Genomic DNA, 23,438 nt, shown 5'->3' on the forward strand with positions numbered 1-23,438 from the left:
TCAATACGTCATAAATAGAACGCAGCAGCAGTTTTCTATCTGGGATTTGTCGTGTCGCGCCGCACCGCACCGCATCCAGTGTTGACCATAGATATGTATATATATATATCTATGGTGTAGACAGCATCACTTATTATAATAATATTTTGTCACGCCGCACCGCTCGTGTCCGGTGTAGACACGGTGTAACATTGGTTTTGCTTTGTTTCACAGAACTAATCATTGCCTGGGGGGGCGGAGCTATCAAAATAGGGGCGAGACCCTTTTGGGGTAGGGGCGTGTTTGTTCTGGTGATTTGAAATATCAACATTGGCTACCAGTGTTGCTTACCACTTACACCACCTTTAATGTCACACTTTCAATCTAGACAGCACAGTTGATAATAAAGGGAGAGTAATTTATTTCTGGCTCATCACAGCACACTGGGACAAAGGACAACTCCTGTTTCCATATACAACTACTGTATTATGATGACATCATCCCTGTTTGAAGAGCAATATTTACCTTTCTTTTTCTTCTGCACAGTTTTCTACAAATAACTCAGCTCAAACCATTTACACACATAAAGACCTGTTTGAAAACAGTTCTTTTATTTTGTGAATAATGGGTTATGGACAAAACACAACAATCCGTCCACATACAGACCCTGACATGCACGCTAATGCAGTGTCACTCTAAACTGTCAGTTCTCAATCTCCCACAACCACATCCTGACCTTTTGCTTAATCAGGAAGTGTGAGTGATTTTCTCTTCAGCTGAGCTTTCTGGGACTGAGACGTTCTGTTTAACTGTTACCTCAGCTGTGTATACATGCTACAGTCCTGCATATTCAGGCCTACTAATCAATAGCTCTGTTGAGGTGCTGTTTCTTGGGTCCTAAAGCAGATGTTTCATTCATCTAATGCAATGCAGATGTTTCATACAGTGCAGGCTTGACACAACATCCATCAAGGGTGAAAAGGGGGTGCTCATAAGCACATTTTAAAACCCAAATTATCAAATAGGACAGCTTACAGTCTCATGGACTTTATAGATGTAAAAATGCAAGTCTACAAAGAGCACTATATTCGGGAGAGGGCCTATCTATCTCTCATGTTGTTTGTATTCAAAACACATGACAGGACACTGGAAATGGAACAAATAGAATATCAAAAGAGTTCTGGAAGTATTGTATCCTTTGAAACAATTTGGCAGGGAAATCAAGTAGAAGAGATCTAAAGTAATTATGGCATGGACAACACTTTGAGCATCTCTAAAACTAAAAGAGGAACAGAGGCGGGCAATATTACGGAGGAGGTGGTACGATCAAAAAGGGAATTTTATCTAATGCTTTCATGTCTAAACACAGATGAATCTTGAGGCCTACTAATATTTGGTCAGAAATCAGCAGTCATTTAAACCTTGAGGTTGTGTATTTGTAAAAGAAAGCAGAAATTACAATAATGAGCCAAGAACTGAGTCAAGTTTCTATTTATGTGAGATCTTATGTGCATGACAATCATACAGAGGAAATGAATCCATGCGTGAGAGTGTTTCTGCATGAACAGCTCTTTATGTGCTTGTGGGCCTGTGTATAAATCAACTAATCCATGAATACACTTCCATTCAAAAGTTCGCAGTAGGTATGGTTTTTTTTTCTGAAAAGGAAGATATTAATACTTTTTTTCACCAAAGATGCAGTAAATTAACAAAAAGTTACAGCAAAGAGATTTATAATGTTACAAAAGATTTCTATTTCAAATAAATGCAAAATTCAGCTTTGCCGTCACAGGAATAAACTACATTTTAAAATAAAAAACAATTATTTACTATTTTTTACTGTATTTTTGTCATAATAAATGAAGCCTGGGCGAGAATAATCAAATTCATTTAAAAACAACATTTTCAAACAGTAGTGTAGACTTGCAGTTTTCCCTTTTTATCATTTTTGTTTTGCAGAGAAAAAGATTGGATGCATTTCTTACTGAAATTGTGCATCTCTCAACTTTCATATACATAATGCTATAAGAACAAAGTTTTTATATGATAAAAAGGCCATCTTTAATACAAATAGTTCATTCAAAAATGAAAATGATGTCAATATCGACTCACCTTCTTATCAATCGAAACCTATATGCTGTATTATTTCCAAGAGACAAGAAAATAAATATTTTGAAGAATCTTTACACAGCTCTTTGTCATAAGAAAGAAGCCATAAGTCTTCTGAAGCCATATTCATTTTTGGTTTTACGTCTCCAATAAATTCACTGAAGAGGAGTCTAAAAATATAAGCAGAACCTTAATTCTGCATACATTTTTTTTTTAAAAACCCAAATAAAATAAAAAGAGTTTTTGCTATTTAATCTCTGTTTTGATTGGATTCATATCAACTGTAATTAAAGCAATAATAATCATAACGAACAGCCATTTCCTTTTAATGATGAGTCACTGCCTGCATGGGTGAGAACAGGATTATCCATGCTCTCCTTTCATCTCTAGACCTTATATCATTTCTTCTGGCTGAGCGAAACTCTGCTTCTCCTATGAACGAGCAGGCAATCTCTCTTAAAAATATGTCGTTGCTGTCCGTGACAGACAGCTGAATCGTGTGAAGATGTCATAACAAGTCAAGAAGGGCAGACAGAGATTGACTTGCACAGAAGACATACAGTAACAGGGATGAGAGTAACATATGTGCTGTATTTGTGTTTCATGCATGAATTGGCAGAACTGTTGTAAAGCACTCGTCATTGGCAGCATCTGTCTCGCAATAAAAAATCCATGAACTTTAGGTCCATGGACCATTGTGACACTGTTCATACAATGAAAAAAATAATTATTTGTTTTAAACCTACGCAGCATCAGTTGTCTTTGTAAAGGCCGGTGAGAGGTTGTTGAATAGACAGTGGAATAAACTATTAGCCTAAATGTCTGATTGGTTTAAGCTATATCATGACAAATGCTCTGAGGGAAACAAAGCTCCAGGCTTTTCATTATAATTTTCATTTTTTACAAGACATTGAAAAATAACATTATTCCCTTTTACTTCACTTCTTGTTTTCTTTATTATTAGTTTTCAGACCCACTCGTTAGTTCTAACTAGGCCTAATAAATTAATCTTTGCATTAGTAACCAAGATATATTACTGGAAGGCTTTGGTGAACTGTTGTATAATTGGTAAATCTTTCACCACTCGATAGTGGCAGGTACTGATTAGAATATTAAAGAACAGTGAAAATTTCATACATATAACAACAAGAGCTGGTTACATTAGGAAAGGCACTCCTATAAAGATAAAGAACAACTTCTAGAGAAAATACTGAAACAATTACGCCCTTGTATTTACATTGAAAACATACTGAATGGGGACAACGCTCGCATCTTTTTATTATGCTGATTACGACGCACTACGTCAGACTTGGGTTGATGCCCAGATATGTGACAAATAAACGTGGCCTGGCTCTCAATGTAAACCTTGGCTGCATCATAAATTGCATGAATGAGTAAAGCAACACAACGGTGGTAGGTCAACAGGACAGATGTAGTACATCCGGATTACATTCATACTATATAAAACATAATGGTTGTGAAGTAAATAGCCTACTTATTCACAAGAAGTATGTCTTCAGAGTATGTGATTCTGGACGCATACGAGGGATCAAAGGCCAAGTGATATAACAAATCAGATATAAATGTAATACAATTATTGCAAATTGTTTAGCTTACACCAATAAAGTTTAATCTAAAATCTAGATTAAATCAAGTTTTATCTAATAACTCTGTTGCACTAAACTTTAAACTTGGTTTAAAAATAAGCAGGATTACATTTAAACCATCATCTTGATCCTGGATTTAATTTATATTTAAAATAGATTAACTTTAATCATGTTGCTCCATAACTTTAAACTCAATTTGCATCTCAATTAGGGATTAATTTTACATTTACAGGTGAGGAGGTTTAAATGAAATAAAGTGCACCAACAGTTACAATTATGTGGCTGATTAAACAAAGAAAACAATAGAGGGTGTGTTGTGAGGTCTCAGGTGTTTATTACAAATAAAAAGAAAGATTAAAGCGCATTGAGCCAGCAGATTGTGAGGGTCTTGGCAGCCCGTAGTAGGGTTGGGCGATACCTCTTATTTTATTTTCGATCCGATACCGATATTTTCAAGCCCAGTATCGTCGATATCGATACCGATACTTCTAAATTTTTTAAGTCTCATGCTCACCACGGATACACTTATTTGAGAGAAAAAAAAACAGTAAAAGCAGCAATATTGAGAAATACAACAATTAAAAATAACTATTTTAATATATTTTCAAATGTATCTGTAATCAAAGCTGAATTTTCAGCATCATTACACCAGTCTTCAGTGTCACATGATCCTTCAGAAATAATTCTAATATTTGCTGCTCAAGAAACATTTATTATTATTGCTGCTTCATATTTGTGTGGAAACCGTGATGCATTTTTCAGAACTAATTTTATATATAGTAACAATGTAATGTAATGTAATGTGGCAATGGTTTCTATAGATCTACTTATGCTTCTGATGCTTTTGGGAAAAGCAGCCCTATTTGAACAAGCACTCTGAGCCATGCGTCAGCACGTGTTCCGATGAGCAGGAGAAATGGTTCTATCCAACACAATTATTCGCTAATATAGTCTATTTTTCCATTTAGAAGCTTATTCTATGCACCGAATTTCTTGATAAGTAAATCAAATTAATGTTTCAAAAAATGCACTTCAGAATCGATATTTTTATGTGAGGATCGATCCTTTCGATACTCAAGGATCGATCCGCCCATCCCTAGCCCGTAGTAAACTTGCGTCTTCTATCGAGTCCGGGATGTGAATCCGTCACTCATCTCGGCGCATCTCGGCGTACGACAAAGAAAACAGAAATATACCGTATAGCATTTAACGGCAGTGGTGATGACCATGCAAAATATACTCCATTAATTGATACTATAAATATATTTCCAGGATTATGAAATCCGTATGCACTGCCAGAAATGTATTCATTGCTTGCTTGATCAGCCGTTTGAATAACGCTAGCAGTTTATTAAAACGGCAGATATTTTTTATTTAGTTTATTTCCTTTTTTGACACGAGCAACTTATGTCAGAAAGAGAGTTTGGTAGCAAAGAAAAAAAATTAGGAATATTAGCATTGTTCCTGTTTAATTGCAATGGCAAACCCATCATGGAGGAGAACATTAATCGTAGATGCAGGTGTTAATCGCAGGTTACAGTTCTAATCCCTGATTTGTTCATCTGTGTTTAAAATTAAGTGGTGCAACACAACTCGATTTACAATAAAACCCAGATCAACAAATCCTTGATTAGCTCTAAACTTTACTTAAATTAATCCTTGTTGGTGCAACCCACCCAGAATGTTTAAAATAGTTTCATAGATATGTAAAAGGTGGCATAAATGCAAGCCTTTCCTAACTATGTATCATATTCAAATACTGAAGCAACAGAATTGCATTCATTCATTTCAACAGTACCACTGTTCACAGAACTCTGGCAAGTTACACACACACACACACACACACACATATGTATGCTCGTGAAACTACACCGTAGGAGTTTTACTTCAGAAGTGTTTGTTATGGCAGAGAGGAACAGGTTATCTCCATTTTACAAAAAAATAAAATATATATTTTCTGAGAACTAGAGGAAGCGAAACTATTTCAAAGGCAAGGACAGACAAATCAGGTGTGGCATTGGTCGTCAACCGGCCCTCATCTGACCACACACACCTGCTCACTGAGACAGAGAGCCCAAACTCAGTCACGAGTGTGCGACGATCAGTATGCTTTAGGGACGTAGATGAAGGGAACACTTTTAAAATGTACTTTTAATTCTTCACATATTTTCAGTATTTTTTATATCTCAGCTTCTGGCATATGCATATATTTTGAGAAAATATGGTGCTTAATTTTAAAGAGAGGTCGCCTTTCGACTTTTTGATGTGCGTAATTTGCATTGCATCTCTTGGATACGGAGCAAACGTCGATGTTCCTTTTGAACCTACTACTACTTCTCCATCTAAACTTCTTCCTTGGAGCCCGATGGAGGAGACTGATCCTGATCCTGACCCCGACCCAGGTGAAACCACCCAAGCGGTGTTTACACTGAACTACCCCCGCATTCAGCTCCCGTTTGAGATTACTTTATGGGTGCTACTTGCGTCCTTTGCCAAAATAGGTGAGCGATTACACATTCTATGGCAAGCTGTTTTAACATATATTCTTTAGACCACCTACTAGTGACTTTGATGTTACTAGTATACTTATTTATTTTAATTACTAAGTACAGTACTGACTCTATTCCAGTTTTACTAGCAGCCTACGTATTTATCAGATACTAGCCTATTTGTTTAGGAAACACTATGCACTATGCAACATTTCTTATATTAATTTTCAATAGACTTTTTTTACTTAGCTATATGACATGGCTAGTCAGAAAGGCAACTTTACTCTAAAGTTAATTTAGAATCTTAATGAGATTTAAAAAAATGGTAAAAAGGTATAACAAAAAGTTACTAGAATATAAAAAAGTAAGAAACAGATTCAGTAAATTAGATTTAAGGATGAATGAATAGGGTGTCACGTGTAGCTATGGAAAGCACACAACGCAGGAGTAGAAATAAACAAAGTCCTTTTAATAATAAATCCACAGGCAGGAGAAACACAGGAGACAAACACAATATCAACATCAATACCGGAACTAAGGAGATGGGGCAAAACACAGGGCTTAAATACTAGAAGAGGTAATTAGGGAGAACTGAAACAGGTGTGGCGCTAATAAATCAAAGACCATGGAAACTAATAGACAAGGGAGTCTCAATCAGCTCTCTTGTTCAGTAGTAAGGGCACTGATCAGGGAGTCGGCCATTTTAAGGGCTGTCTCAATAGCGAAATCCTTCCAGTGCACTGGAACATTTGCTCCCTGAAAAAAATCCCACAATGCACTGCAAAAACTAGGGAGCATAGGCGCTCACTATGCTCCCTTACCGGAAATAATGTCACATTTCTGAAGCGCAAAACAAACCACACGAGCCAACTCGATAAATAATGACTCGTGATAGAAGATTTGAAAAGACAAACAGCTTTTTAGTGTATTTCAACATAAACACACATAGCTAGACAGGAATTGAACATCTAATTAACATTTATAATTAATATTCGGCTGAAATGTTGTAAGAACTTGTACCAGAACCACGTGTTTAAAGATAATAAAAAATAAATCTCAAAAAGAGATCGGTTCGGTCTGTTGTTTATTCATTCCAGTGATGACGTTCTACCATGTTGTCCGTTGATGTTGTACGTAATCATGTCACTGGAATTTGAGGGATCACTGTCCCAACGTGCAGCGAGTCAGGGAACTTACCAGTGCCCGAATTCATGTACACGATCTACTGGTCCACGAGCGTGGGAGCTGATTGAGACACACCCAGAAACAGAACATAACTGTGAAAGTTCACCCCCCCTCCCGGAAGGTGTGTACTCACGCTTATAAACAGTCCAACAGAGGAGGGAGGGAGGGTGGAGGTTCGGGAGGCGGGCGTGGGGCAAGCAATTGGAAAGGGGCATAGTTCATAGGGCCAGGGCAGAGTAGATGGAGGAGCCAGGAGCAGGAGGAGCCATGGTGGAAAAGGCCTTGACGATGCCCTGGGGACGACTGATGGAGAGGGAGCAGATGAAAGAGGAGTCCAGGATGAAGCAGAGCAGACGGAGAGCCAGGGCAACACAGAGGATCCGGAGGGCCAAGGTGGAGCCAAAGGCTCAGGCGACCGATGCAGGGATCCGGAAGACCGCAGCAGAACCGGAGCAACTGAGGACAAAGGTGGAGCCAAAGGGAAGGAGGAGCCTGACAGAGCCAGAGGGACGGAATGACGAGGCGAAGCCAGAGGAGTGGAGACCCTCTTTTGGACCGGTCGCTGGCAGGCGTGCCTTACACCGCTTAGGCTTGTGTAGTAAAAGACGCAAAGCGAGTGGTCAAGGAAGTGAGTAAGGCACACCAGATCTAAAAATGCCCTGGTGTGGTCCTCCAGCAATCGGTCCTTCTGCTCCAGGCAAAGGAGTTGGACGACTGGTAAATCCATCCGGGAGAGGAGAAAAACAAAAACAAAAGAAAAAACAACACAGCAATAATAACTTGGAATTCTGGTATTCTGTAAATTGTAGCTATGGAAAGCACACAACACAGGAGTAGAAATAAACAAAGTCATTTTAATAATAAATCCACAGGCAGGAGAAACACAGGAGACAAACACAATATCAACATCAATACCGGAACTAAGGAGCTTGGGCAAAACAAAGGGCTTAAATTCTAGAAAAGGTAATTAGGGAGAACTGAAACAGGTGTGGAGCTGAATCAAAAACCATGGAGACTAATAGAGAAAGGGACTCAGGGAAATGTGGAGACAGAAACAGATCCAAAAGAGAACATAACTGTGACATAGGGTACTAATAAAACATTTTTCCCTTTTTAACCACTTGCACACACACACACACACACAAATATTAAGTAACAAGTATTGTTTTTTTCTGAATAGGTTTCCATGTTTACCATAAGATCACAGTCTGGGTGCCAGAGTCATGTTTGCTGATCTCCATTGGTCTCATAGTCGGGGGCATCATGCACTCGTTGCACGAGAAGCCGCCGTCTGTGCTCACCTCCAACGCCTTTTTCCTCTATATGTTGCCACCCATTGTTCTAGACTCGGGCTACTTCATGCCCACTCGGCCTTTCTTTGAGAATATCGGCACAGTGCTGTGGTTTGCTGTTGTTGGCACCTTGTGGAATTCTATTGGCATTGGCATCTCTCTATTTGCCATCTGCCAGATCGAGGTGTTTGGTGTGCAGGACATTACCCTGCAGGAGAACCTCCTCTTCGCCTCCATCATCTCAGCCGTAGAACCAGTGGCTGTCCTCACTGTGTTTGAGGACATCAGCGTCCATGAGCAGCTCTATATTGTGGTATTTGGAGAGTGCCTGTTCAATGATGCTGTCACTGTGGTAAGTGATGTGTGCACAAGGTACATAAAAAGCAGGCTACTAGTAAATTAAAAATAGATACAATTTAAAAATAGATACAGTACATTTGGCAATGAGGACAAAGAATGAGACTTGTGAGCCATACATTGTCATACTCTCCATGGGAAAACATGTGCTTGAAACTTGCTTTTACTTGGTGCATTACTTACAAATATTCTTTTATCAAGAACTGTTTTAAAGATTATGCCTGAATAAAAGCGAGCTGACATAGTTATGTCGTTAATCAAAAAGTATCACAATTAGTTTCAAAAGAAATACGCTTGTATAGAATCTCCTTTCAAATCTTGCCCTAGTAACAGATTACTTGAAATCCAAAACTCAACACAAGCCAGTGTAATTACTCAGTCATTTGATACAGGCTGAAACACCATGGTAAACACAATGTGTATAAACATTGTTGCTTTCTTTATTGTGTCAAACATAAATACTTAAGCACAATTACATTTCTTATTTTATTACATTTGAACTGGAGTAAAGAGAAAAGGAATAGTAATAGAACAGTAAGACAAAGAAGTCTTTGTAACTTTGCTTCTTTCTACAGTAAAATACAGTACAAGTTGATACAGTTAATATACAAGTACTTGCTACAATACACGTATATTAACATTATTGTTCTTTCCCCACTCAGTGATTGAAATATTTGTTAGCTGCAAAAACACACACAGTACTCAGCATAAATAAGTACACCACCTCTAAACAAATACTACATTTTTTTCTCTTAATGATCACTAATACAATTCATGAAGATGGAAAGATGGTCAAATTCAATACTAAATAAAACAGAGATTCAATTCAGTACTTTAATAAAAACAGAGAAAATATGTAATAAATATCCGTAAAAGTAAATTAGCCAATTTTGTTCAAATAAATGCTTGCAAAAATGAGTACATGTAAGGTTGGGAATCAAAAATCAATTCCAATTCCAGAATCGGATACTTATTGTAAAATTTAAATTTAAATTCCACCTATCAATTCCTGTGTGCGCATCTTTTATTTATAGGTGGCGAAAAGGGGCTGTTAAAAATGTATTTGTCTTTGAATCATTCATTCAAGAGATTCATTTTAAAACACTGATTCATCCAGTAACAAAACAAGTAAATCTTGAGTGAGTCATTGAATTATTCATTCATAAATTCCATGAGATTTTGTTTAGTTGTCTAATATTTTTTCTTCAGAATTGTGAGAGAACTACACAAGAAGTCTCAATTGATCTAGAATCAGTTCTTAATCCAGTCCAGTTTTTATGTAGCCGGCTGATTTTTGTTCATGGTATTCAGCAGCAATGAAATGTTTTGCAAAAAAAGATGTAAATGTTTGATTTTCATTTTTTTATTGGAATCGATAAGCAGAATTGGAATTGGAATTGATAAAATTCAAACAATACCCAACCCTAAGTACACGCTTGATTAAATTAAATAAGTATGTCCTCAAATCTTATTTTCATGAATAATTCTGACATGCTTTTTTGTTAATTAATCAAGCAGACTTGCTAAAATATTATATCTCCAAAGAGCCCTAATATGTCTCCTAAGAAAAGAGTAATTGCTGACTTTGTGAAGTTTTAAAGGGGGGCTACTCATTTATGCTGAGTACTGTAATTATGGCTTTCTTTGTTTAATTCAAATGGTTTGATCATTTTGTTGTACATGGCAAGTAGTCTTTGTGAATGTTTTACTCTTTGTGATGTTCTGCATGTGTTAATCATCACATTTGTACTTGTAATATTAGTAATTTAGCATATTTGTGTCATAATTTTGTGTTTTGTGAATCAGATTGTGTATTATTTATGTATAAGTAGTTCTCACTGTCTGTTCCAGGTGCTCTATAATCTGTTCAATCATGTAGCAGCAATGGAGGTGGTTGAAGCCGGAGACGTTTTTCTGGACATAGGTCGATTTTTTGTAGTTGGTTTGGGCGGTACGATTTTTGGCGTACTGTTTGGCTTTGTGGCAGCCTTCACCACACGCTTTACAGGAAAAGTGAGAGAGATCGAGCCTCTAATCATCTTCCTGTACAGCTACCTGGCCTACCTCATAGCTGAGCTCCTTGCCATTTCCAGCATCATGGCGTACGTAAGGACTCCTAACTGCATTTTTGAAAAAAATTTAAAAAAATGAATTAGCACTGTTTTGGCTTTTCCTGCATGTTGTGTTCCTGTTTCTACAGTATTGTAATCTGCGCCTTGACTATGAAGTATTACGTTGAGGAGAATGTATCCCAGCGCTCCTGCACCACTATTCGGCATGTCATTAAGATGGTTGGAAGTGTGTCGGAGACTCTGATATTCTTCTTTCTGGGTGTTGTTACCATAACGACAGAGCATTGTGTATTATTTATGTATAAGTAGTTCTCACTGTCTGTTCTAGGTGCTCTATAATCTATTCAATCATGTAGCAGCAATGGAGGTGGTTGAAGCCGGAGACGTTTTTCTGGACATAGGTCGATTTTTTGTAGTTGGTTTGGGCGGTACGATTTTCGGCGTACTGTTTGGCTTTGTGGCAGCCTTCACCACACGCTTTACAGGAAAAGTGAGAGAGATCGAGCCTCTAATCATCTTCCTGTACAGCTACCTGGCCTACCTCATAGCTGAGCTCCTTGCCATTTCCAGCATAATGGCGTACGTAAGGGCTCCTAACTGCATTTTTGAAAAAAATAAAAAAATGAATTAGCACTCTTTTGGCTTTTCCTGCATGTTGTGTTCCTGTTTCTACAGTATTGTAATCTGCGCCTTGACTATGAAGTATTACGTTGAGGAGAATGTATCCCAGCGCTCCTGCACCACTATTCGGCATGTCATTAAGATGGTTGGAAGTGTGTCGGAGACTCTGATATTCTTCTTTCTGGGTGTTGTTACCATAACGACAGAGCACGAGTGGAACTGGGGCTACATCCTCTTTACTCTGCTGTTTGCTTTTCTTTGGAGAGGCCTGGGTAGGGGAGATTAGAAAGAATTCCCAAATTACTAAAAGGAAGTTTTTAATAGTAGCAGGATGTTTTCTTATTGTCATTGTTTACAATTAAACAATATTGCATGATTTCAAGTGCAATAATGCAGTTACACAACAATTTAGCACACAAGAATGGTATAATTAATAGTAACATAGATGGACACAATATTGCCAGTTAGTTTGCCCATTTTTGCTCCACCAACAGGAATAGTTCCAATCAAAGCACAATCAATCGTCGCATCTTCAGGCAACACACAGTTGTGGTTCCTTATGGAACGAATCAGTTTTGAGGGGTATAGTGAATGATTCGAAATTATAAATACACAGGCTGCATCTGAATCACATACTCTCTTGAGTACTTACTTTGAATAAGTAATTACTTCAAAAATATTGTCAATATAATATGAATGTGTGTAGTATAAATGGAATTATTATGGATCTCGGAAGTTGTAGGTCATCCGGGAATTTTTGGCCTTCTCTTTTATGAGTACTGTGAATTCGGACATACTTCTTTTGTCACATACTGTTTTTCACCTACTATATAGAAGTGAAGCATGCAGTATTTTGGATGCAGCTATTAATGTTTTGTTACAAGTATGAATCAGCATTGTGAATGCACAAATGTTGAGAAGGATTCAACTCCTTTGAGAAGGAAAGACAGTTAGCCGACTTGTTGCCACCTACTGGCCTAAAGATGAAACCTGTAAAATCCACATCGCTAATATAAACTATAATAGAATAGAACTATGATAGGATATAAAGTTAATACAATTTAATTTCTTTAGCCATTGTTAAAGGACATAGTTATTTGTGTTATTGGCAAAAATTTAACGTATTTTATTTTTCCTTCAGGGATCCTGGTCCTAACGCAGATCATTAACCCATTCCGCACAATTCCTTTCAACTTGAAAGATCAGTTTGGCTTGGCCTATGGTGGGTTGAGAGGAGCTGTGTCTTTTGCCTTGGCCTTCACTCTCCCAGACAGCATTGGTTGCAAGAAACTGTTCATCACAGGCACGATTGTCGTCATCATCTTCACAGTGTTCATTCAGGTACTGTACCTTCTCACAAGAGCGAATGAATCTTGCTTTAGGAGTGCTTGTGTGCAAACTAGCCAAGAATTCCTTTTTATGAATCATCTTTACAAGATGCAATTTCCCATAACTAGAGCTAGACTGTTGATGCAACAACTCATTAGTAGCTGACTAACTCACCACTAGTTTGTGCTTTCCATTTCTAATCTCTGTTCTACTCCATTGAGCTCAAATGAAGCTTTGCTCTTCATATATTACACCAATTAATTAATAAATTATTAATTAAAATGTGTATTTATACACTACTGGTCAAAAGTTTGGAATAAAAAATTTTTTTTGCAGCAGATTAAAAATGTTCACCAAGGCTGCATTCATTTGATGAATACAGTAAAAACAGTGATATTGCGATATTATTTTTTTAATAAGTGTTATATTTTAGTATTTTTATATATTTTAAAGTGTAATTTATTTCCTTGATGAAAACATTTATTAATATTTGTTGTGGAGGATTCTTAGGTGAAGAGACAGCATGCTCAAAAACAGCATTCATTTGAAATAGAAATCATTTGTAACATTATAAATGTCTTCTGTCACTTTTGATTAATTTAATGCTTCCTCCTGAATAAAAGTATTAATGCTTTTTTTTTTTAAGTAGTAGTGTCCAGTATCTAAATAATATCTCTCTTTGCAGGGAATTACTATAAGACCCCTTCTAAAATTAATGAATGTTCGTAAGACAAATCGAAACATGGAGACCATCAATGATGAGATTCACAAAAGGGTATGTCTTCAGTGGTTTCATTTATTTAATTTAAACATGCTTAATCAGTAATCGAGATCAGTTTAATTTTGATTCAGTTACTCTGTTTCAGTTGATGGAGCACACTGTTGCTGGCATAGAAGATCTGTGTGGACAGTGGAGTCACTACTACTGGAAAGACAAGTAGGAGTTCTTTTTTTTCACTACACAGCTTTTTTCATTGGAAAATTACAGTTATCTGCTGACAACAGCATAGAAGTATTTTAGTGTCATGTTTCCATTTTTCTCTATTATCATTTCATTAGTGTCCCAAAAACATACCACCGGTTAGACTGGTCTTACAGCTTTGTCGTGCGGACATGCGTTTCTCAATCAGCCTTAGGCTTCTGTAAATGTATCTGTCATAAAGACTGTTTCCTGTTAGATACTACCACAGCTGTTACCCTAGGTTTCTTTTGTTTTGTTTCATTTTGGAAAAATATATGAATGGATAAAGGACATTTAATTTGACTCAGTGTAAATGTGGGAGTTAAATATCAACATACAAAATCCAACGTACACTCTGTTATACTGTGATATTGATTTTGAGATTCATTCATTCCATTGGTTGCCAGGTTCATGAAGTTTAATAACCGGATAATTCGCAAGATTTTAATCCGTGATAATCATCCCGAGTCAAGCATTGTGGCTCTGTATAAGAAACTGGAGCTTCAGAACGCCATGGAGATACTGGACCAAATGTCCGGTGACATCAGTGCAGCCCCCTCTTTAATTTCATTGCAGTACGTCTCCTTTTTGCACTGTCACTTCTTGTCCTGTCCTCCTCTTTTCAGAAATCGAAACTGTCTGAAACTTTTTTAGCTGAACATTTCAGTAAAGGTCTGTGGTCGGAGTAGCATCACAATGATTTGCTTCCTGTTGATTTCTGTTTGTCTTTTACTATAGCGAAGAAAGAAAGAATGCCTCCAAGTCCAGGAAGAAGTTCTTGTCATCTGATGTGACAAATATGCATGAACTCTTATCAAAGAACATGTACAAGATCAGACAGAGGGTGAGTTATGACAGAATGTCCTGAACTTACAATATAGGAATTGCTGGAAGAAACTAAACAAACAAACAACAACAAAAACACCACCGTAAAAAAAAGGAAAAAAGAAAGACAGTCAAATGCTCAATACAAAGGAATTAGTTAAGAAATGAATTATTTTGAGGACACTGACCTACATCAGAAATAACAAACAGTTTTGTGCCAGGTTTACAGATTTGGATGACCTACACTGAAAAAATAACTGTGTGTTTTGATATCAGACTAATCTAGATAGTTTTGATTTTGTTCCGTTTGTCAAAAACAAATCTCAATAAAAAAAAAAAAAAATTGTCCATGATTAAATAGTATTTTCATATCGATGACACATACTGACTAGCTTTACTGACTGCATTATTATTGTGGGTTTTATTAAAATGTGACCCTGGACCACAAAACCAGTCTTAAGTCACTATTTGTAGGGTATATTTGTAACAATACCCAAAAATACATTGTATGGGTGAAAATTATCGATTTTTCTTTTATGCCAAAAATAATTAGGACATTAAGTAAAGATCATGTTCCCTGAAAATATTTTGTAAATTTCCTACTGTAAATATATTAAAACTTAATATTTGATTAGTAATATGCATTGCTAAGAACTTCATTTGGACAACTTTAAAGGCGATTTTCTCAATATTTTGATTTTTTTGCACCCTCAGATTCCAGATTTTCAAATAGTTGTATCTCAGCCAAATATTGTCCTATCCTAACAAACCATACATCAATGGAAAGCTTATTTATTCAGCATGTATAAATATCAATTTCGAAAAATTTACCTTTATGACTGGTTTTGTGGTCCAGGGTCACAAATGGTCCAAAGTATAATTTTTTTCTCCAGTGTGGGGCCCAGAAACCAGTAATGTTGCACTGAACAAAGACTACCATGTGTTTTATGGGAAAGTTGAATGTCTTCTCAAATGATTTTTTATTATTTAGTATGTGAAGTAGTGGTGCGTTGAAATTATTCATGTTTATTTTGTTGCTTCTAATGTCCCTTGTGATATTTCACAATTGGTTATCTATATTTTTTATCTATTATGCTTCACAGACAGTGTCTTACACTAATAAGCATACATTACCCAATGATATCACAGCCAGGGAGATCCTGATGAGACGCCACACAAGCTTACGACGCAGCCTCAGAGCTGGAAGCTTCCATGGCACTGTATGTAACACTATATAAATGAGAGCACTTATTTATACTGGGTACAGAATTATATGATATAAGACAAAAAACCTAAAGAATGCTGTCTAAAATCAGAACACAAAGTCATACATAATGATCTATAGAATATATGCACTTCTAAATATGGAAATGAGAGTCGTTGACCCTTTCCTTGCTCTTTTTCTACCAGAATGCTGCAAAAATGTCCCAGAAGTATTTCTCTCTGCCCATGGGCCGGAGTCTGAACTCTGGATATCCTCCAGGGAGACTCGGTCACACTGGTGAGAGAATGTACTGCTGCTTAATATTTTTTGTGAAATATTAAGTGATTTTTTTTTCAGGATTCTTTGCTTATTAGAAAGTTCAATAACTGCTTTTATTTGAAGCAGTTTTTTTTAGATGTGGTTATGTATATGGCTACTGCATTTGTCATGCCATCTAGTGGTAGTTTTAAATAATACACTGATGTGAGTCAAATGGTTTTCATAACTATTCATTTTAAGCAGCTGTACTGACAGTAATATAGATAGTACTCTATGCTGTTGTCTTTGTAGGAGATGGTGATACTGAATCGGAGATCGACTACCCGTCAATCAGGCATCCACAGAGAGTGTCATCTAAAGCAGTGATGCCTCTCAGGCCGTTAAACACTCTGAAGGAAGTGGCTTCCTCTGTCAACACGGTGGACGAACAGAATGAGGAGCAGAGAGGCTACAGGAGGTCACATCTGGGGTCAAGTGTCAGCCATTCAGGACATCTGACCTCACATCTGCCTAAAAAACCTTTTTTACCCTGTCAAAAACACATTCCCTTCAGAAACAAAAGTAATCCACTGCGAGTTCAGCGGCTCAGATGTCGGGAGTAAATGACGACTGCTATGTTCACTATTACATCCAACAACTAAACACCTCTAGTGCTTAGGAGTCATTCTTGTCTACATCTGCTCCGCTGGTGAAACAATGGCGGACTGATGATGACAGCTCACTCAGGGCGGGTCTAAGGCAGGGATCCTCAAATCTGACCCACGAGATCCACTTTCCTGCAGAGGTTAGGATCCCAATGTCTTCGGGATCATTAGAAAATCACAGGTAGAGTTTGATCAGGGTTGGAGCAAAACTCTGCAGCGCATTGGCCCTCCAGGGCAAGATTTGAGGAACCCTGGTCTAAGGTCAGACACTAGTCCAGTCTGCTGAAACGCTTCTGTCAATCAAATAATCGTGGGAGTCTGTGTGACGTGAGATCGGCTCGATTTGAGAAAGGGGAAATGATTTTAGTAGATAAAAAAAAAACAGTGGGTGGGTTTTTATCATTATATTATATAATTATCATTATACACACATTGCCAACACACATTTCAGTTCAAACAACTTGTAAAAGTGCATGTAGCATCGGATGACCCCTTTAAAATAATTGTTTTTTATTTGAATATATTTTAAAATGTGATTTATTCCTGTAATGCAAAGCTGAATGCTCAGCATAATTACTCCAGTCTTCAGTATCACATGATCCTCCAGGAATAATTAAAATGGGCTGTTCAATAAACATTTATTATTATCAATGTTGTTGTGCTGCTTAATATTTTTGTGGAAAAAATAGCATTTATTTAAAACAAATCTTTTGTAACTTTTTAAATGTCTTTACGGTCACTTCTGATCAATTTAATGCATCCTTGCTAAATAGAAATATATGATTTCAAAATAATAAATAAAAAAATCTTGCTGACCCCACAGCTAATTTTGAACAGTAGTGTATGTGTCCTATACTCAAGTTTTTTGTACAGTTTTATTAAAAACATTATTGCTAGCCTTTGGGGCAACAACTGTATGACTTTTAATTTAAAAACACCGAAGGAAGTGAGTATTATGAAGTGCACCTATACTAAATAGTGGTTAAATGAGTATCAATGCCACAGTGAGGTAAAACTCAATCACAAAGTTACATTTCTCCTGCCCAAAATGTTAAAACAGTTTTCTTGGAAGCATATCAGCCTTACCTTTCTGGTCTATATGACTTATAGTCAGAAATTTGGCCAGGAAACACATAAAAACACAACACATAAAACACTTTTATATAACAAATAAAATCTTTCAACAATGAATGTCCCACTTCTGGTGCTAGTTTTGCCACTGGTGTTGAACCACTAAACAGCTAAATGTTCTGATATAAACTTCAGACTCGGTCAAATCTGCATATGCACAGGCACTTGCTCTCTTTCAGCATGATGGCACAGGAAGTAGGCTTACCAATGGACATCTCACATTGACGTTGAGACATTTATTAGCTGGTAAAAAGGATCCAAACTCCCACATTCTCCAAAAAATTCATCACATCACCTGAGAGGAAAAAAGACAGCTGCCGTCACAATCTTTCGTCTTTCTGTCACTTTGAGTGGTTTTCACCTCATTGTTTGGGACTCTTGTCTTTAACCTTTGTCTTGCTGTCCCACTTAGGAGTCCTCACGAATAGCAAACCCACAGCTACCAGTCCCAGCACAACCCCCAAACTAGGAGGTCCACAGGGGCTGACTTCTTGAGCCAGACCAGACAGCAGTGGTGCTACGACCCGTCCCACAGCTGTGACCGACTGTCCCGCTCCGATTAACGTCCCGCTAGCTTGGGCTCCCCCACGCTGCAGCTCCAAGTCAGTGATGCAAGTGCGTCCGATAGTGGTAGAGATGGCAAAGAACGTGGAAGTGAGCAGGACCTGCCAGACGTTGGGTGCCGTGGCATACAGGAAGATCAACGTGCAGGTGAGTGCAGTAGAGTGTAACAATAAAGCAGACATGTTGTTGCCATAAAGGTGTGTGACGGGTCCCACCAAACAGCCAGCAAGGGCCCCCAACATACTGCTGTAGCTGATCAAATAGCCCGTCACCTTTGGTTTGAGCTGAAAACGCTCCTCCATGGCTAAGGAGAAGTTACTGTAGTACAGCATTATGGATACAGCCATTAGAAGACGCACCAGGAACACGTCCCACATATCGGAGGAAGCCACCATGCGGATCCGTATCCACACTGAGGTCAGCTGTCTCCAGGCAGGCTGGACGACAGACATGTCTCTCCAGCCCCAGCCTCCATTTGTTTGACTGCGGACCGCTGATGCATTAGTATGGCGAACGTGGTTTTTGTCTGAGCAGTTTTGCTGGACTGAGTTCTTTAACTCATCGTAGGATTTGCTGGGTTTGGTTTTACTGTTAGCGTTTGCATCAATACGGTGATTTAGCGTCTCACTCCAAGGTAACATCCAGACCAAACCTGAGAAGACAACATTTGGATAAGTAGACTATGGTTGCTTTGTACAGTAGCAGACAAGGGATCACTTGTGTAAAAGGAGTGCACTTAACTGTACTGAATGTGCACTTGCAGTGTACTTAAATGTGTATTTAAAAAAAAACTGTACTCGCAGAATATATAATATTAAGGAAACTAAAAGGCCACTTAAGTGCACTTTCATGACTGAAATCTTATAAATGTCTTATATGACTCCATTATTTCACATATTAAATCACTGTTTTACTCATCTTTTGTCATGCTTTAAAGAAGTACTTATTTTGATGTGCTGACTACACTGTATTGTGTTATTTGACATTACATTTAAAGTTAATATATTAAATGTACTAAATATGTAACTTCATCATTATAAATGTGTCATTACAAATATAATTAAATACATGACCTACAAGTTGCAATATATAGGTCAAAAATTTCAAACTATAATATAATTTAATTTAAATTAACTTGCAATTACGTGTCTGAAAACATTACATCCAGTCTCAAGTATACCGTTTTAAACTATATTATTTCTGTAAAAAATACTTTTTAAGTATGTTAAAATGATATTTTTCACAAGGAATAGTTCACCCAGAAATAAAAATTCTGTCACCATTTACTCATCCTCATGTAAATCCAAACTCAAGTGTCTGTCTTTCTTTCTTCAGTGGAACAAAAATGCGAAGTTTAGCAAAATGCTGATGCTGCTCTTTTCCATGCAATTACTGTACAATGAAGAGTGACTGAAGTTTTCAAGTTAAAAAAAGTATACAAAAGCAGCCAAACACTTTCCAAATCTTCTAACCAGATCAACTAATTCATTAAAACGGTCTGATTCATGAAAAATTATTTGGACTTCAGACATGGCTTCTTTCATGATTTGGCTTTAAACTTGGAGTGTATATAGTTAAATGGTTAAAATGCTGTACATATGAAACAGTGTCCTTTTTGAAGTTTGAAAACTTTTGCACACATTCATTACAACTGCATGGCAAACAGTCTTCAACATCTTTTCTTTTGTGTCCAGGGAAAGAAAGGCATGTGATTTTGGAATGACTTAAGGGTAAGTAAACAATGAACTATCCCTTTAATGCATTACAAGATAACTGCAATCTATCTATACTTGTTTGTACTTGTAAGGAATAAGTTACTTTCTTTATGCACGTGACTATTGTCAATCTTGCTCACCTGCATTTAGAAGGAAAATGGCTGCACAGACGAATGAGGATAAGTAAAAACAGTGTCCTTTTTGAAGTTTGAAAACTTTTGCACACATTCATTACAACTGCATGGCAAACAGTCTTCAACATCTTTTCTTTTGTGTCCAGGGAAAGAAAGGCATGTGATTTTGGAATGACTTAAGGGTAAGTAAACAATTAACTATCCCTTTAATGCATTACAAGATAACTGCAATCTATCTATACTTGTTTGTACTTGTAAGGAATAAGTTACTTTCTTTATGCACGTGACTATTGTCAATCTTGCTCACCTGCATTTAGAAGGAAAATGGCTGCACAGACGAATGAGGATAAGTAAAAACCACCCTCATGTTCAGTGAGATATCCACCCACCACTGGTCCCAGTATGAATCCCACGCTTGAGGCTGCATTAAAGTGGCCCATCACTAGAGGCCGCTCTTTCTCCGACACAAGATCTGACAGGAGCGCTCGGCATATAGACAGGGAGTGTTTAAAGAGCCCTTTAATAGAGGAAGGGAAAATTTTCAGTAATGCTGCACTTATTTGCAATATGAACCAAAGTACACCACTACTTACCCACTGGTATCCTGGCCAGCACAAAGAGCGCAATACTCGTGGACAGACCCAGCAGGCCATATCCAAAGCCACTGAGCAAAAGGCATGTTAGTAGTGAATAGCGTCTCCCTACCACATCACTCCAACTTCCCTGCCAATCAGAGAATACAACACATAAGAGACAATTAAATATATAAAAGAGGCCATCATTATCAATACTAAGGTTGCTTATTCCAAAAATAATAATGTTTTGCTTAAAAAAAAAGCAATAGTGTCAGATTAAAAGTTTTAGTTTAAATTACATTTTTAAATGTAATTTTCTTGTCTTTTAAAGAGGTACATTTATTTTAAAGGGGTCATATGATGTTGCTAAAAAGAACATTATTTGGTGTAATGAAATGTGTTTATGCGGTTTAAGGTTAAAAAAACACATTGTTTTCCACATACTGTACATTATTGTTTCTCCTCTATGCCCCGCCTTTCTGAAACGTGTCGATTTTTACAAAGCTCATCGGTCTGAAAAGCGAGGTGTGCTGTGATTGGCCAGCTATCCAGTGCGTTGTGATTGGCCGAATACCTCAAGCGTGTGACGGAAATCTTACGCCCCTTACCATACTGTTATGCCGTATCCCGGCGCGACGAGACAAAATTAATAAAATCCATTATAAACGAGGCATTTGTTACATCCAGTGGGGACATAATTACGGATTATAATGACTTATACTGTCTTTTTACACGTTGCGTTGCATCGCGCCGCGTAAACATAAAACCATGTCTGCATTTGTGATCGGAGAAATGACAAACAAGCGCTACTCTACACTGCTCAAAACTCGCATTTGAATCATCAGTGGCCAATTCTTTTATATATGAAAACGTACTTACAGACTGTGAGTCAGAACAGCCGGCATTGTAGTCTGGAAACAGTCAGGAAACATCAGGAAACAGTCCTCCATAAAATGTGCTGCACACATCTGAATATTTGGGTTGAACTGTTCTGGAACATTGTTGTAAATACAACTTAACCACTGATTTGTAGTCGTGTCCTCTTTTGGAAGGCCAAACAAAGTATTTTCGCTTTCGCAACGAAACACACAGCATCTTCACAACATAGCGGTGGCGGTGGCAGCAACAATAAAGTTACGCCTTCTTTCTTTGCGTGAACATTTGGGCGGTGTTATGCAAATCTTCCTACATCGTGACATAGACATGTGGGGGAGTGTTTAAACGAGCCGTTTTAGGAGGGCGTGGACCAGTCTTAACTTTTATAAAGACTATCTTTGAATTTGAGACTTTAGTCTTTGCAACTTTAGGGATCTTATCTATTCACGAACCGCTTGTAACACTCCAAAGAGAAAGGAAAACTTGAAATCGCATCATATGACCCCTTTAATGTGTTGACTAACATACTAAAGCACATGTAAAGTACTTAATTAAAAATTTTACTGTATTATGTTAGTTGATATTACATTTGAAGTTAAAATATTTTTAACATACTAATTTGCAACTTCATTATTCCAAATGTGTAATTACAAGTATATTTCTAAAAAATGACATACAAGTTTCAAAAGAAAAGGAATATTTCAGAGTCAATAGAAGTATTGTGGTATGAAATTACATATAATATGCACTTAATTCCTACATAAGTGTGTCAAACTACACTCTGAATTTCAGCTAATTGCATTTAATATCAATTTAAACATTTAAAATTGCCAAAAACATTACACATTACAAGTTTGCACTTGAGTATATTTTTATAAATTATTTATATAATAAATACTCTTTTCAAAAGTATGCTAAAGTGTACTTATTTATCACAAGGGGAATAGCAGCAAATACACAATCTTGTGAGAGTTTTGTACAACATAACCATGTAAAGATGCTGTAAGCAATGCTTTAGCTGTTTTGCTAAAGAGCTAACCTTGCTTAATGTTAGCAAAACAGCTCACTACAAAACCATGCCTTCCATGTCAGCAAACCAAAAGCTTTAAAATGACTGACATGTATCAACCCATGGTCAACCCATTATTTTTGTTGTATACAGAATCAAGTGCTTTCACAGACACAGATGTGACAGGAAACCAATTTTAGTGATATCTGTCAGGTAGTAGAAAATGTTCTGTGTGATATTTATAGCAGGACCTTTAAACAAGAATCTTAGTTGTTTATTAAAGTAAAGAATGTCTCGGCAAAGAAAGCTAGTTTATAGCCTTAAGGCAGACAGATCAGACCTGGCAAATGAAACAGCGCAGGCCCTGAGGCAAGCACTGCAGGCATCTCCATACCAGCACTCATTAGACTGAGGATTGACACACACACACTCACACACTCACACTCACACACACACTCACACACACACACATACAGACACT

General features: G+C 37.3%; 2 protein-coding genes across 3 annotated transcripts in view; one reads left to right on the top strand and one right to left on the bottom strand.

Annotated features, from left to right (window-relative positions):
• Positions 1-6,060: 6,060 nt before the first annotated feature.
• Positions 6,061-18,198, top strand: slc9a2 (solute carrier family 9 member 2). The gene is made up of 13 exons (XM_016295489.1): positions 6,061-6,196; positions 8,550-9,013; positions 10,870-11,120; positions 11,766-11,983; positions 12,853-13,052; positions 13,726-13,815; positions 13,907-13,977; positions 14,409-14,576; positions 14,740-14,845; positions 15,930-16,046; positions 16,237-16,327; positions 16,601-16,766; positions 18,165-18,198. The coding sequence occupies exons 1-13, from the start codon at positions 6,061-6,063 to the stop codon at positions 18,196-18,198; spliced, it is 2,112 nt and encodes a 703-aa protein (XP_016150975.1).
• The window catches only part of LOC107602885 (major facilitator superfamily domain-containing protein 9-like), a 9,535-nt gene continuing 3,880 nt past the window's right edge, over positions 17,784-23,438 (bottom strand). The window contains exons 4-7 of one of the 2 annotated variants that reach the window (XM_016295495.1): positions 21,091-21,220; positions 20,805-21,014; positions 18,474-19,300; positions 17,784-18,379 (exon numbers count right to left, since the gene is read on the bottom strand). In XM_016295495.1, the coding sequence (XP_016150981.1) occupies positions 18,371-18,379; positions 18,474-19,300; positions 20,805-21,014; positions 21,091-21,220 (1,176 nt within the window). In that variant the 3' untranslated portion in view covers positions 17,784-18,370. Of the gene's footprint in view, positions 19,301-20,804; positions 21,015-21,090; positions 21,221-23,438 lie in introns of both variants that reach the window. The other variant, XM_016295494.1, reaches the window with a different exon arrangement.

Source organism: Sinocyclocheilus grahami, unplaced genomic scaffold (assembly GCF_001515645.1).
Source record: "Sinocyclocheilus grahami isolate Dianchi unplaced genomic scaffold, SAMN03320097.WGS_v1.1 scaffold337.1, whole genome shotgun sequence".
Taxonomy (NCBI): domain Eukaryota; kingdom Metazoa; phylum Chordata; class Actinopteri; order Cypriniformes; family Cyprinidae; genus Sinocyclocheilus; species Sinocyclocheilus grahami.